Raw genomic sequence first — 13392 nt, 5'->3', positions numbered from 1 at the left:
CTGTTCACTGGCATTCCTCGAGATCACCCCCCTTGCATAACTTGGCAGGTCCGGAAGTTGGAGGTAACTGGATAGTCTCATTGACAAGCGAATGCTTAGCTAGACTTGGATGCTGCACGACAAGAAGACGCGTATTACGAATTTCGCTCTTGTAAGATAGACAGGATGACAGCTGGCAGACCAAGTTCGAAGGTGCACTCATAGCTGCGCAGGTAAACTGTTCTGGGTTCGTAGAAGCTGGTAGCGACTGCCTGAGGAACATCCAGCTGTGACCAAACAAGCACGAAGCTCAGGTAATGAAGTCATAGATCATATTGCTACTGGACTTCTCAGACAATTTGACTGAATTTATGTAAACATCCAGCTCCTCCTCGAAGGACTCTTGCTCACACTTTTCCGCCGTACGACGAACATCTCGTCAGATCTGCTATCCTTGTACACGTCCTTGGGCTTCAAAGTGGTGACAGTATCTTTCACGTACCCATCGGTAATGAGTAACTTCTGCTTCTTGACCCTGAGTTTCCTCGTATGCTCGAAAAGCTCCTGCTGGAAATCGTGACCAATGTATTCCTTAATCAAAATATATCGACGATCATTCTCGTCGTACTCCCATGGTAGGCCATAGTAGTCCAGAGTGTCTTCGCTTAGATGACGGACCTGGACTCGAATATATGTTGGGCGCGAAACCTCGAGAGCAAGTTGATTCTCGCGCCTGCGGCTCTTCGAGCCCACTCGAGCCAAAGAACTTGACTTTTTCTTCTCGTCGAGAATGTCCTCGATATAATCTGGCGAGTAACCTTGAAACATGTCAGTCACCAACTCAAACACTGTGCAATGTGCAAACTTACCAGCTCTCATGAACTTTTCCTTCACCTTCTGTTGAAACTCTTCTTCTTCCTTTTCAGCTTTCTCCTTCTCCTTCTTCTTTCTCTCAACTTCTTCAGCTAGGATACGTTTCCGTAACACTTCTGCTTCTTCCTTCTCTTTCTTTCGTCGCAGCTCCTCTTCCAAAAGTATACGTTTGCGCTCTTCCTCTGCTTCTTTTCTCTCCTTGTCGCTCCTGGCTTTCTCTTCAGCTATGATCCTCAATCTCTCCGCCTTTTCCTTAGCTTCCTTCTCCTTCTGACGAGCTAACAGCCTGTCAGCTTCGGCCTTGGCCTCAACCTCTTTCCTCGTACGTTTGGCTTCAGCTTCAGCAAGAATTCTTCTTTGATCATCTTCTTCCTGTCGCTGCCTCTCTTGATACCTGAGGAGAAGTTGTTCCTCTCGAAGCTTTTCTTTCCTCTCTCGATCTTCAATGCGAGCACGTAGCGCAGCCTCCTCTTCGTCTCTATTCTTCTTTTCCTCTAGTGCCTTGAGCCTCGCTAGCTTCTCAGCAGTTGCGGGCGAATATTCCTCCCTCTTCCGCTGCTCTTCCAGCATTTTCAAACGCGCGAGTTTCTCGGCCGTTGCAGGCGAAAGACTCTCGTTCTGCTGTTCGATCAGCTCAAGCTTTGCCAGCTTCCTCAGGACTTCTGCAGGCAGCTGGCCCTCATCGCGATGACTGGATCGTCTTCGTCTTCGGTGAGACGACTTGTAGCTACCGCCATCGTCGCTTGACTCTTCCGAGTCATAGTGCTTGTGATGATGGTAGTGCTTGACTCTTTCGCGACTCGGTTCTCGTGGTGGTCCTTGGACGTAGATCAAGTTGGGATGTGGGGCTGCTCCGGTGCTAGAAGCTCGTGGTCGTGGCTGAGGCGGCAGATTGAGGTGATTCTCTATTATGATGTTGTCGGCTGGATCGGTTGCCGACAACGGAGCAGCATAAGAGTGGTGGTGGTGAACTGATTGGCGTTTCACTCGTCGGACAGGCGAGGGCTGTCGGTGGGAATCGTCAAACTCGACCCTTAACCTGCTTGAGCTTCTCTTTACCGGCCTCGAAGCGGTCGGCAACTCTTCGTAGTAGCTTTCATCGTCATCGGTACAATATTCGTAACGTATGGCAGGCTCAGCAAGGCGACCTCTTGGAGGCATGGCTATAATTCTGCTTGTAGTTGCTGACTCAGGACTTTGTAGATGACGATCTCTGGTGGATCTAACCCAGAACGTCTAGCACACGGGGGCAACTTGAACCCGTTGTGCCTGCTTCGATGCTGGTTCAAGTTCCGCGAACAAATGAGCCATGAAACTAGAAGCGAGATCGAGTGAGAAACGATTGCGCCCTGCTTAAGAACAAGTCATGACTGGACTGAGAAAGTGGCTGCTGCCTTAAAAATACACGAAACATGGACTAAATCCGTGCATCTCAGCGGTCGAACAAGCGATAGAATGAATCCAATGACTATCGGGAACTGGCCCCTCTTTCAAGTGTATTCGGGCTGTTTCACGCACGTTGGCCCCACCTATAGTTCCATTAGCGAGCTCTAAGCGAGATCGTGACAGCTCTAGAATTGAAAGGACAATGATCAGGACACGAGATAGTCACGTCGAACATGTTCATATCTCTTCCAGCAGCCTGTGTGCGAGCTGAAGAGGGTGGTTTAAGCAGGCAGAAGTTGTCATGAGTCGTGCGATAGTGTCTTCTGAGAAGGTCACAACGTCCAATATATAACGATAGCATCTGACTTGGTGATCCAGGCACGACCATAATGCGAAAGTCGCAGACTTTTGCATACAAGAACACAGCTTGAGTCGGCAGGTCCATTCGAAAAGGATATGCTCTGGTTCTTTTATTGGCTCGCAGTACAGGCCAGGTCGTGAAGAAGCCAATGAGAAGGCCGATACATTGTCGCGACGCGAGCCTAGTGTACCCTCGGCATTAGCTGCAATTGAAAGAAGCACTTTTGTCACCAAGCAAATCGTCAAGTACTGTTGCTCCATTCAAAAGTCCCGATTTATCGTATAGCACTTGATTCAGACAACGCTGATTACCAGAAGGCCACTTCAGGTATGTAGCATTCGTTTCGGATGAGGCTGTTTTGGACACGACGAGGATAAAGAGCCATAGCAGTCTACGAGTAACAATTCCGCTACGACGTCTTGAAGCCGCTACTGCCCAACCGGTGGGAAGTGGCAGGGAACTGTTGCGGTCCACCTTGCGGTCGCTTTTTCGCTCCACTGACGAAAATGTGCGGCCTTAGGACACAACTTTGGTTTGGATGGTGAAACGTATTGAGGCTCTGTCTCTTGTCAACGATAGTGTGCACATACTGCTGCATTAAGTATTCGAAGTTGAAGACAAAGCTTGTTTAGCGTGCTCGATATGGTGTTCACCTAGCGCCACTCTGTAACAACTTCTCGATGTGCTGTCTGCTGTTCTTAAAAGTGGTCTCCTGGTAGTGAAGCTTTTTCTCCAGATCACTGATATCCTTTTTCAGCGTGGAAGATTCACCGGCAAGGCGTTTGTTCAAGGTACTGATAGGGACCGCGACGAACCTCCTTGTGTCAGCGCAAGTCTGAGAGGAATAATACAAAGAATCGACTCACATCTTGCCGACGCCTTCGTACACAGGGTTGTCTTTAGGCAGTGAGCTAATCTCAGTGGAGGTCAATTGGTTCAACCTTGTCTCGCGTTTTCGAGCATTGATTTCGGCTTGTGTCTGAGCGATCTGCTGTTGGGATTGTATAGACTGAACTTGCACTTCCTCGAGCAACTGGCAAAATAGTCAGTGATTTTCTCTATTGCAGTGACTTGTACGGACCTTCTGTAGCGCAGCATTGGGCAATGCCATAGTTCTGGAACTTCCGTTCAAGAGTCAATGGTGCGAGTTCTAGAGGTCTCTTGGTACAATGAAGCAGACGATTAATCGCAGTCTGGTACCAACCACGAAAAGCACGTGTTAGTAGGAGCAGCAGGCTTGCTCGGTGGGTCAAAGCCCCGAAGCGAAGCTCATCAAGCTCTCCAGGGTGACGCAACGCGTCACAACTTTGACTCCGGTGCATTCTGCGTCCCAAACGCGGTTTCTGAAGGAGCAAAATGACTACCAAATTTATACTGTCACCTGCCTCCAGCGACATTCCGCCGTTGTGATAGCTGGTCTACCTAGAATCCATTTATAGTCAACAAGGAGTCATACTTCTTCGCACAATGTTCGCCTCTCTTCTTTTGCGAATGAGCATTTGAATGTCATATAGGGACAACTCAGCATGCCATCGTGGTTGCCTTCATGGCCCTACCCTCCTCCTGATCAGACCGGCTTCTGGTCTCCTGTGACTTCGACGTTGCAATGGTGCGAAGAGGTATTGATCACGAGAGATTCTAAGTTGCTCAGCTCAGACATTGACAGGACTACTATGCCACCTACTACTCTGCGGAGATCATAAACACCTTGACGAACCTTATGTTTTGGTATTGTGCCTGGCAAGGTGTAAAGAGCTGTCGCAAGAATGGTCATGATAAAGTCTTCGAGGTCGGCTACTATGGGTACTTCCTCGTCGGATTCGGAAGTTTCATGTTCCATACAACATTGAAGTACCCCTGGCAATTGGTGGACGAGCTTAACATGATCTACACCACCTGCCTCATGATATACGCGAATTTGTCTTACGACCGATCCAGTCAGTTCCGAAGACTTCTGGCAGCTGGCAGCGTTGTGTTCTGTGCTGCTATCACTGTCTATTACCACTATCTGCAGGATCCTACTTTTCATCAAAACATCTACGCAGCTATGACGGTATGGCTCGTGTTCCGCAGCGTATACCAAATGGAGATATCCTTGAGGCCAAGTTGGAGGCACAGCCTTGAGCCTGACAGGGCACGGAAAGCGAAGCAAGGTCTGCCAGTGATGTCAAGAGAGGAACAAGAACGAGTCAACCAGAGAGATCTTAGGATTCTGCAGGACATGTGGGTCCTGGTAGTCTGGGGCGTCGGCGTATTCTTAGGAGGCTTCGCGCTCTGGGGGCTGGACAATAAGTATTGTGGTGTTCTAAGGTCATGGCGGCGCGAGTTGGGTTTACCTTGGGGTGTCTTACTCGAACTTCACGGCTGGTGGCATATCTTTACAGGTTACGGTACGGAGAGTCACTTTGACAACAAGAAGCCACCCGAACCAACACATGCTAACGATACTTTAGGTGCGTATTGCTACATAGTGTGGGGCATTCACCTCCGTCACATCCTAAAAGGAGAACACGCCGAGTACGATACAGTTTGGCCACATTTTTGGGACTTGCCAGAACTCGTGAGGAAGCCGCAGGCCAGTGCTAACGGAGAGACACTGAACGGTCACCACAAAGTAAGTTGAGCACTGTCGTGTTTAAACTTTGAATAGTAAAAATACCATACACTCCTTGAGGACCATGTCGACCACCACACTCCTCGTCGATGGAGAGCGCTTTACCAACTGCGTTTGTCGGAAGCTGTATTTGACTGCAAGGTGAGAAACCTTTGTTTTTGTTCTGCCAAGGATTTCGATATCATGTAATTCGAAACTCGAAAGATCGTTCCGGAAAGTGACTTTGAGAAAGAATTCAAGGATATCAAAAGTTCACTTCAATGAGGTACAGCAGCGCGAGCTAGGCTGTGTCTTCGAAGTGAAATGATGCTTGGTTCGCCCCATCCCGCTTGTTTCTTCTGCTCTGAAGACTCTGCTCAGGAGCATCTCAGCAGATGATTCAAGTTGACCAACGAACAACCTCAGTCACAACAATGAGCACAAACGACGACCATGCCGTATATTTATCTTCTTGTTGCCAAAGATTTTATTCCTTCTTTCGTACAATCTGTCAGTCAGGCTCCAGTTCGCATTCCGGATAAACCACGTCTGCATGGAGATCAAAAGCCATGTGTGAGATTAGGATAACCACGTATCGAGATTGTGGCCGTACCCTCAAGCACAATGTACACGGCATATACCTTCGCTGTGCCACGGCAAATGCTAGGCCCAACCACAAACCTTGTGTTCCTCCGTCAGGCAACATGAAGGATCTCTCACTCTTGTTGGATGTTCAAGACACAGACGTGACAGGCGACTGTCCACAATGTACAGGACAATCGGCACCTAACTCATCCGACTAACGTGCCTAGCAACCCCATTTCAGTGCCGCACAGCGACGACGTAGTAAGTCCATTTCGACTGGCCGAGGAGAGCCAGTGCTGACGATCCATTAGCAGCACCCAACGAAATAGCATCGGACTGACAAGTCCGCACGTTTGTATACCTTGTACATCGTGTGCTCAATACGATTTAGATCAACTTGAGGGTGCGCGCTGGGCAAAACATCGAGAACGATATGCACGACGGGCGAGTCTGTCTCGGGGACAAGGTGCCAGAAGTAGTCCTCTCCAATCTGTAGCTGGGAGAGATTGAAGCATTGTTCGATAATATCCACGGAATCCCACTCATATTGTTCTCGAGTGCGCAAGATTATTCGCATAGGTCTGGTGTGTGGCATGTTGTCCATTGTGAAATCTGTTTTCTGAGGTGGAAGAAAGCGGAAGTGAAATGCATGTAGAGGATCTAGGTGCTGTCTTTGGCCTCTGAGCTAGCTCTATGCGAGCTAACAGCTGTCAGCCCAGTGCTCAGCGTAACGTGCTGTAGTACAATTTGATATCAGTATTGAGTACACCTGTGGGGCCACAGTTCACTTGAGAGAATAACATCACGCAAAGAAAGAGAGTCCAGGCCAAGTAAGTCGGAGAACAATATATAGGAGGAAGCCAGGGCCTTAAGACTCTTCTTGCGACATCGTTGCTGAGCAGGATAATTGCAGATGATTCTCTGGAGACCGTGTTCGAGCTAAAAATCTTCTATTCACGATCCCTTTGCCTTACTCTGAGGGAATTTGTACTCAAACCTGGGTACAATCCCAACAACCCTCTCAGTCGGGGTCTTGCTGTCCGTAACGCGCAATACGACTTCCTGATGGCTGCGTCAGCACATATATACAGATTTCGTCTGGTACAATCACTGACCTCTTCGTAGGTGATAGAACGTACATAGACCTTGACTGGTGCCGCATTTTCATCTGCTGAAGGACCCTGGTGAAGAAGCACATCGGCTAACACCATCCAAAGGGCATCACGGGAACGTAATGCCTTGGTGGGTGACTCGATTTGGTTCACCAGGTTAACACCGTGGTCTCGTCGTCTCTGTAAGGAGCGGAATCCCGTTGCAAAGTCCTGAGCTGACAAGTTGTAGCTATCGATGAATAGTGCTTCCAAGCTGTTGAAGCTTGGCAACACGTTCATCAGATCCGGCACTGCGTGAAACATGTTAGCACTCTATGGTCTGATGCAAAGGCATATTGAGCCACTTACATCGATCGAATGAGACAGAAACATTTCTTATATGTTCAGCGATGTGCGCAGGAATTGCAGTCTTTTGGCCTATCTGAGTCGCGCCCCATAGGTCCAATACGCTCGCATGCACCAGAGCCTCCAGTGCCTCAGAGTAAACCTGTTTGTTGACAAGAAGTAGCTGCGGGCAGGGGTCCTTCCAATCAATATAGTTTCGCCAATCCATGCGAGCTCTCTTTCTCCAGTACGCTTGCTGAGAAGATGGAGCACTGGCATTGTGCACGCGCAGATATATCACCACTCGATGACCATAGACTTGTTGAAAGATCATTTCGCGGATCTCATATGGGAGATCGAGGAGGGAAGTGTTCACGGTTGTATTTTCTAGCCCAGGCGAAGGCACAGTATCTATGCTGGCCATCCCTGAGACTCCTTGAATGTCGTGCCTAGTGTTTTATGAGTACGTGAAAGAATGATGTTTTGCGTCGAAACATGAGGCTGGAATTGTTGGGTATGTTGAACTTGAATGCAGTAAATCCTATTTTTGTGAACTTCCTCTATATGGAACAACTTCGTTAAGTGTGCCTTCTGTGGTTAAGACTCATTGTCGGCCAGCAAAGAAAACATCGATCAAGTTGGCAAACTCCTCTGAAGAAGCCTGACTCAATAAGTGGCGTTCGTGCTCGCTCTGCGGATGGCTGCTACTAAGCTCCAGCTACAGCACCAGCAGACTAGCCGGAGGCTACGACAGGCAGACGTGCTAGTATTTGCAGACGTTTCCTAGCAGCCGAAATTCGGTATGTATTTGATGTCTGGTAAGCTGAGACGTCAGTCGCCATGGACTCGTTACTCAATGTCAAGGGACAGTCGGAGCTGTTTGGTTGTTCAAAAAACACAGGCGAGGTGTGAGTATTCAGGCGCTAGGGTCGCTCCTGCTTACCCATACCAAAAGAACAGCTTCTGGGCACGCGCTACGATCGCTTATTGTTCTGAACCCTAATCTTATCTCTTCGATTTGACAAACACATGCTCCTCACCTATTCTTTGGCTCTTTAAGCATTTCGTTATGCTGTAGCTTTGCACAATCAGTATGACTGCTCTCGCAGTATGAACCATTCTTATCTGCCTAAGCATGTAGCGTCGTTGCAAACATCCTTTTTCAAGCGATCCCTCCGCTACTCTTCAAGTCGTGCAAATGCCCGTAGACATCTGATCTCAGAAGGTCGCAATACCGAGCCAAAAGACTCGCCTCTTCCTAAACTACCTCAGCGGTCACCCTGGTACCTCGATACTGCGTACTCAATCTTTGCGAAACGACCCACAAGACCGTTTCCTCCTCCGTTCGTGTCCTATCCCTCTGGTTCCTTTTCTGATCCGTTGACCACTCATAACCGTCCGAGGTTACGACAAGCTGAGGTTGACGGTCAGTTGCTGAGAGGAATCACGAACGGCGATGATGCCATAATCATAGATGGCCAGAACTTTCTGGCTGTGAACGATGGTGTGGGTGCTTGGGCTCAGAAAGAACGTGGGCATGCTGCACTTTGGAGCCGTTTGATTGCGCACTATTGGGCAGCAGAAGCTGAGAAAGCCTTCCGAAATCCCGAGAAGGCCGAAAGTGATGGACGTACACCTTCACTCGATGAACTCGATACGGTCAAATATCTTGAGAATGCGTTCAGTCGAACCAAGGACGTTACAAATTTCGGCAAAGAGAATGAGATCATGGGCACTACTACAGCAAGTTCAGCGCTTCTTCATCACAAAAGTCCTGACGAGCCAGTAGTACTGGCCACAAGTTTGGGTGACTGCGCAATCATGGTTATTAGGCCGAGGAATGAGAGCATGATCTACAAGAGTAAAGAGGACTGGCATTGGTTTGATTGCCCGAGACAATTGGGGACGAATAGCCCCGACACTCCTACAAAAAATTCTTTCATGGACAGAGTGGACGTTGAGGAGGGCGATATTGTCCTATGTCTCTCCGATGGTGTCACTGATAATCTTTGGGAAGAGGAGATCACCGAATGGATTGGTCATGCAATGAAGAAGTGGAAGGCCAATGAAAAGGAGGCAGAAGATGGCATCGTCTACGTTGCAAGAACGATAATGAACGCGGCGAGAGAGATTGCCTTAGATCCATACGCTGGCAGTCCCTACATGTCCCGAGCTGTTGATGAAGGTCTTGCTGCTGAAGGTGGTAAATTGGACGATATCAGTGTGGTCCTTGGTATGGTCAAGCGACACAAGACCTAGTGCTTTAATACACATGATGTTGCCAAATGCAACATCGTGTTTATGGAAGAAACGAACACGCTTAAACGTGCTCCCTGTCAGCTTGCACGGCCGACACTTAAGATCCGACCACCTGAGCAGCCGAAATGCGATCTGAAATTCTGTTCAGCCTGAACACAAATCTTTGGGTGGAGTAAAGCACGCCAGTTAATTTATAGGCGCGGTGGATTGGGTGGAAGAGGACTAAGCGATAATCACATCGTCGTCTTGAATTTGCATATCGAGATCAGCTCTTCTCCTACGGAGTCCTTGTCACCCGTCCGAAAGCTGGCAAGGACGCTGATTTTAGGGCGGAGCAGGCAGAACAGTCTGATCTTACGGCTTCAATCCGCTACCGACTTTTGGTTTACCGTAGCTCTGGTTAGTGTCTGTGGATTCCCGCCAGTTTCAGGGACTCACAGAGAAAAAATTCGTGCGAACTCTGGGTTGCGAGATCTCAGTTGAGATCTGGGTAGATGCGACTGCTGATTCTTGGGGGCGGGCATAGTTGTCACAGGTTGATCATTGTCCGCACAAGAAATTGTTGGATTAGTGCCAATTTACCAAACTTCAAAAGCGAGCAATTTTATTCAGCAGCATGTGAACAGTATTAGGAGCGTACCGAGAACATCATGTTTTGCTTTTGAGTTCATCGTTTGTTCTTATATTATGTTTAGAGATTATAACCACTTCGACTTTATTCCTGCCACGAAGTCCGTAAATTACCATTACCTCTCGCAAGATCACCTTTTTCTCATCTGCTTCCTTTCCAGCCATGCCAAGTCTTGCTTCGTCCAATATGATGCACCTCAAGGCTTTGGTTACCTGACACATGCAACCAAATTATCGAGAACATACTGCCGCAGCACGTGAAGTGAACAGGTTGAGTAAAACTCAGCAGCGACACGACGAGGAAACCAAGGACAGAGACCGCAACTTATTAGGGTCTTTGACGTTCGTAATTCACCCTTAGTGCAATCACCATTTCCCACATTGAGCATCGTCGTACCTTGGATGTACTCTAGCACTGCTATCGCGATGTAGTACGCACTCCACAGCTTCTGCAGGGCTACGACTCGCTTATTTGGCTGTTTGTGGCACTAACCATCGTACTCGTACAGACAGACCTATGCTCAAGGAGGAGAAGCGAGTTCTGCTACGGACGTGCTTATCGTGTCAAATGTTTTGATATACTCAAGTGCTACCACTCTACTATACAGGTACTACGAGATTATTACTGCTGCATCGCCCAAGCTCAGCCTGGTCGCTACTGCGAATACTAGCCAACTTGAATTTAGTAATCTAACACGCCTCACCTGACCACTTCTTCCCTCCAACCATCTCACCATGCGCAACTCCCAACCCTACACAGGCACACAATACACCCGCGAAAACGGCTTCCCCCTCGTCGGCGCCATCATGCGTCTCCTGGGTAAACGCCTCACCTCCAACGTGATCGAAACAGAAGCAGCAGATTATTATCAGCAGAAAGCCGAGCAGAGAAAGGGGAAGATTATCGGTAAAGTGGCTGGGAGGGAGGCATATCGGGGGGAGTCTGGGAGGAAGGGGAGGTTTGAGGAAAGGAAGGGGCAAGGAGTGAGGGTTGAGGTTAGGGACAGGGAGAATAGGAGAGAAGAAGAGAGGAGAGGGGAGGGGAGGTAGCAAATGAGTTACGGGCGGTTTTGTGGCGAAACTTACGCCGAGCGTGTGGATGAGCCCACGATCTGGGAAGGATCCCAAGTGCGCGCGTGAGATTGTTGGGCATTGCTTCAGAAGGACATAATCGCGGCGAAAGTAGAGATGAATCGGACTCGTGGCATCCAAGATGACTGGAACATGACGCTCGGTTCTAAGATATTGTTTGGTTTCGGAGAATAATAGCTTTGAACATTGACTGTGTTTATTGACGAGCTTGAAGTGAGGCGAAAGGTAGCATAGTAACGTGGCGCGAGCAGATTCGCAATGTTCGCCTGCTTGAGCCCATCTTCTGATTGACTTCGAAATACGAAAATCTTCTGTCTTGACTGCGACAACCTATTTTCAGTACAGAAAGCAACCCTAGTAAATCCTCCTAAACGCGCACCAGGTATTATATGAAGCATTAGAAAAACGTCTGAAAGAATGGAATGGCGGCGCTGTCTGTGTGTTAGTGTTTGGCTTTCTGATAGGATAGAGTGAACTTACGCCACAGCCAAAGAGGCAGCCACTCCAAAAACTGCCCTCGTCCTGACCTTCTCTCGCTTCAACTTCTCCTCCAGTAATTTCGCCCTCTTTGTCGGCTGTACAGGTAGTTCAGCATCCACATCTGAAGGCTCGACCTCTTCAATCTTCCTCTTTGATCTCGACGGTCTTGGTGAACTTTCTAGCTCCTTCGCCTTCTCAACCATTTCTTTTGCTTGACGTAGCATAGATTCAGTGTCTTGCGGTATCGAAAGCTCCGGTAGGCTCGCAGGCATTTCTACTGTGACGTTCGTATGGGTGACTTCGGTATCGCCATTGACTTCGACCTCTTGATCGACCTCGACTCGAACTTTAGACTCATCTACTGGTGATTCTGGAGCTGGAATTTCTCCGTCCAGTTCTGAGTTGGTGTGTTCTGTATCGTTCACAACGGATTCTGGTGCAGGCGTCGCTTCAGCAACACTAGCGGCATCGTCCAGCGCAGACTGTAAGCTTGCACTTGCCGCGTTCGCATAAGCAGTATTGGCCTCTTTCTCCTTCTTCGTCTGCCGTTTCCGTGGTGAGGCCTTGACTCGCTGAGGAGTGGCTTTCATTGGAGATGAGGATCGTGCGCCGCGGCCACGCTTGCCGAGTGAGGCAGGTGGTGATAATTTGACGTTCTCCTTGAGTGAAGCTGAAAGCTCGAATTTGGGAGGCTCGGAAATGTTCTTTCGAGCGCTCGTAGGGCTCGACTGAATGTCAGCAGGGTCTAGAAGAGCGCGTATCCAGTGTTCAAGCCCATAATCTTCGGCAAGTTCCAATGCTGTAAATGTTAGTGTCGTCCTTCTATTACAAACGTGTGCATACCAGATTCTGGTGAGACCCAAACATTGCCGGCGACATCATCGTGGCTCGTGCTTTCAAGCGACTTGAGGTATTCGCGCTCTGCTCTTTCTTCTGCATGCTTGGCCCACGGGAACGCGATTTTGAACATGCCGGTGGCCGAAACAAAGCCATCCTTGCTACGCCTCTATATTAACACGTTAGTCGCGATCACATTATTATGCTTCGAGGTTGCGCACCATCAGAAAATATGTTTGTGGATGTGGCTGTCCCTCTTGAGGCGCAAAGATTTCTGATGCAGACAGGTCTTCAGGCAGAGGTGCTCGTAGATGCGCGTACTCGACTGGACCAAGGTTTTCCTTTTGTGTCGCATTGGTGGTTCCGACCAGACCTGGCTTCACTGATAGCCTAGTACGTCCTAGTCGTCTGCGCTCGAGCAGTTCTTCGTCTATCTTGAATCAGCTTGTTATCTACGCGCTATTGCGACCAATCGTACGGGTAGGTGCGCCGTCAGAATCCGACGCGATGAGAGGATTTCTCTTTTCGGGTAATGTGCGCGACATGGTGTTGTATGTAGAGTGTAATGAAACGCGATTTATCGCAAAGGATTCTTGGTGGTGAAGAGCAGATGGGTGACGATGATGTCGCGCCGATGCGGTTTGCAGTGACGTGACCGTGGACAAGGATAAGCTTCTTGACGCGCAGGGATGGACCACCACTGATTGAAGAGGGGACTAAAAGGCAAAAAAATGATAGACAAGAAGAAACTACACGAGTAGCGATTATGCAAGTTCGCAAAGGAAGCTGCGACACGAAATGATGTAGCTGTAGGTACACAAGAGACCTTGCTGGGTGTAGCGAAGTCTGGGGACGAAAAGCTTCCACTAATTTCACGAACA

General features: G+C 48.8%; 4 protein-coding genes across 4 annotated transcripts; 1 reads left to right on the top strand and 3 right to left on the bottom strand.

The window, feature by feature from the left end:
• Positions 1-348: 348 nt before the first annotated feature.
• On the bottom strand, positions 349-2013 carry LTR64_002372 (uncharacterized protein; the record flags this gene model as incomplete). Its single annotated transcript, XM_064896743.1, has 2 exons — positions 349-797; positions 849-2013. 2 exons carry the CDS (start codon positions 2011-2013, stop codon positions 349-351), a joined length of 1614 nt encoding a protein of 537 aa, XP_064755693.1.
• A 4718-nt stretch (positions 2014-6731) lies between these two features.
• LTR64_002371 (uncharacterized protein) lies at positions 6732-7637 on the bottom strand (the record flags this gene model as incomplete). The annotated part of the gene is made up of 3 exons (XM_064896742.1): positions 6732-6839; positions 6893-7179; positions 7238-7637. The coding sequence occupies 3 exons, from the start codon at positions 7635-7637 to the stop codon at positions 6732-6734; spliced, it is 795 nt and encodes a 264-aa protein (XP_064755692.1).
• A 416-nt stretch (positions 7638-8053) lies between these two features.
• Positions 8054-9472, top strand: LTR64_002370 (uncharacterized protein; the record flags this gene model as incomplete). Its single annotated transcript, XM_064896741.1, has 2 exons — positions 8054-8121; positions 8323-9472. 2 exons carry the CDS (start codon positions 8054-8056, stop codon positions 9470-9472), a joined length of 1218 nt encoding a protein of 405 aa, XP_064755691.1.
• A 2119-nt stretch (positions 9473-11591) lies between these two features.
• On the bottom strand, positions 11592-12644 carry LTR64_002369 (uncharacterized protein; the record flags this gene model as incomplete). The annotated part of the gene is made up of 3 exons (XM_064896740.1): positions 11592-11625; positions 11675-12473; positions 12518-12644. The coding sequence occupies 3 exons, from the start codon at positions 12642-12644 to the stop codon at positions 11592-11594; spliced, it is 960 nt and encodes a 319-aa protein (XP_064755690.1).
• Between the last annotated feature and the right edge of the window lie 748 nt (positions 12645-13392).

The sequence above is a fragment of the Lithohypha guttulata genome (assembly GCF_036872675.1).
Source record: "Lithohypha guttulata strain CCFEE 5908 chromosome Unknown scaffold_2, whole genome shotgun sequence".
In the NCBI taxonomy this organism is placed as follows: domain Eukaryota; kingdom Fungi; phylum Ascomycota; class Eurotiomycetes; order Chaetothyriales; family Trichomeriaceae; genus Lithohypha; species Lithohypha guttulata.
Note: the sequence above shows the minus strand (reverse complement) of the source record. Positions and strands in the feature narration are given on the sequence as shown.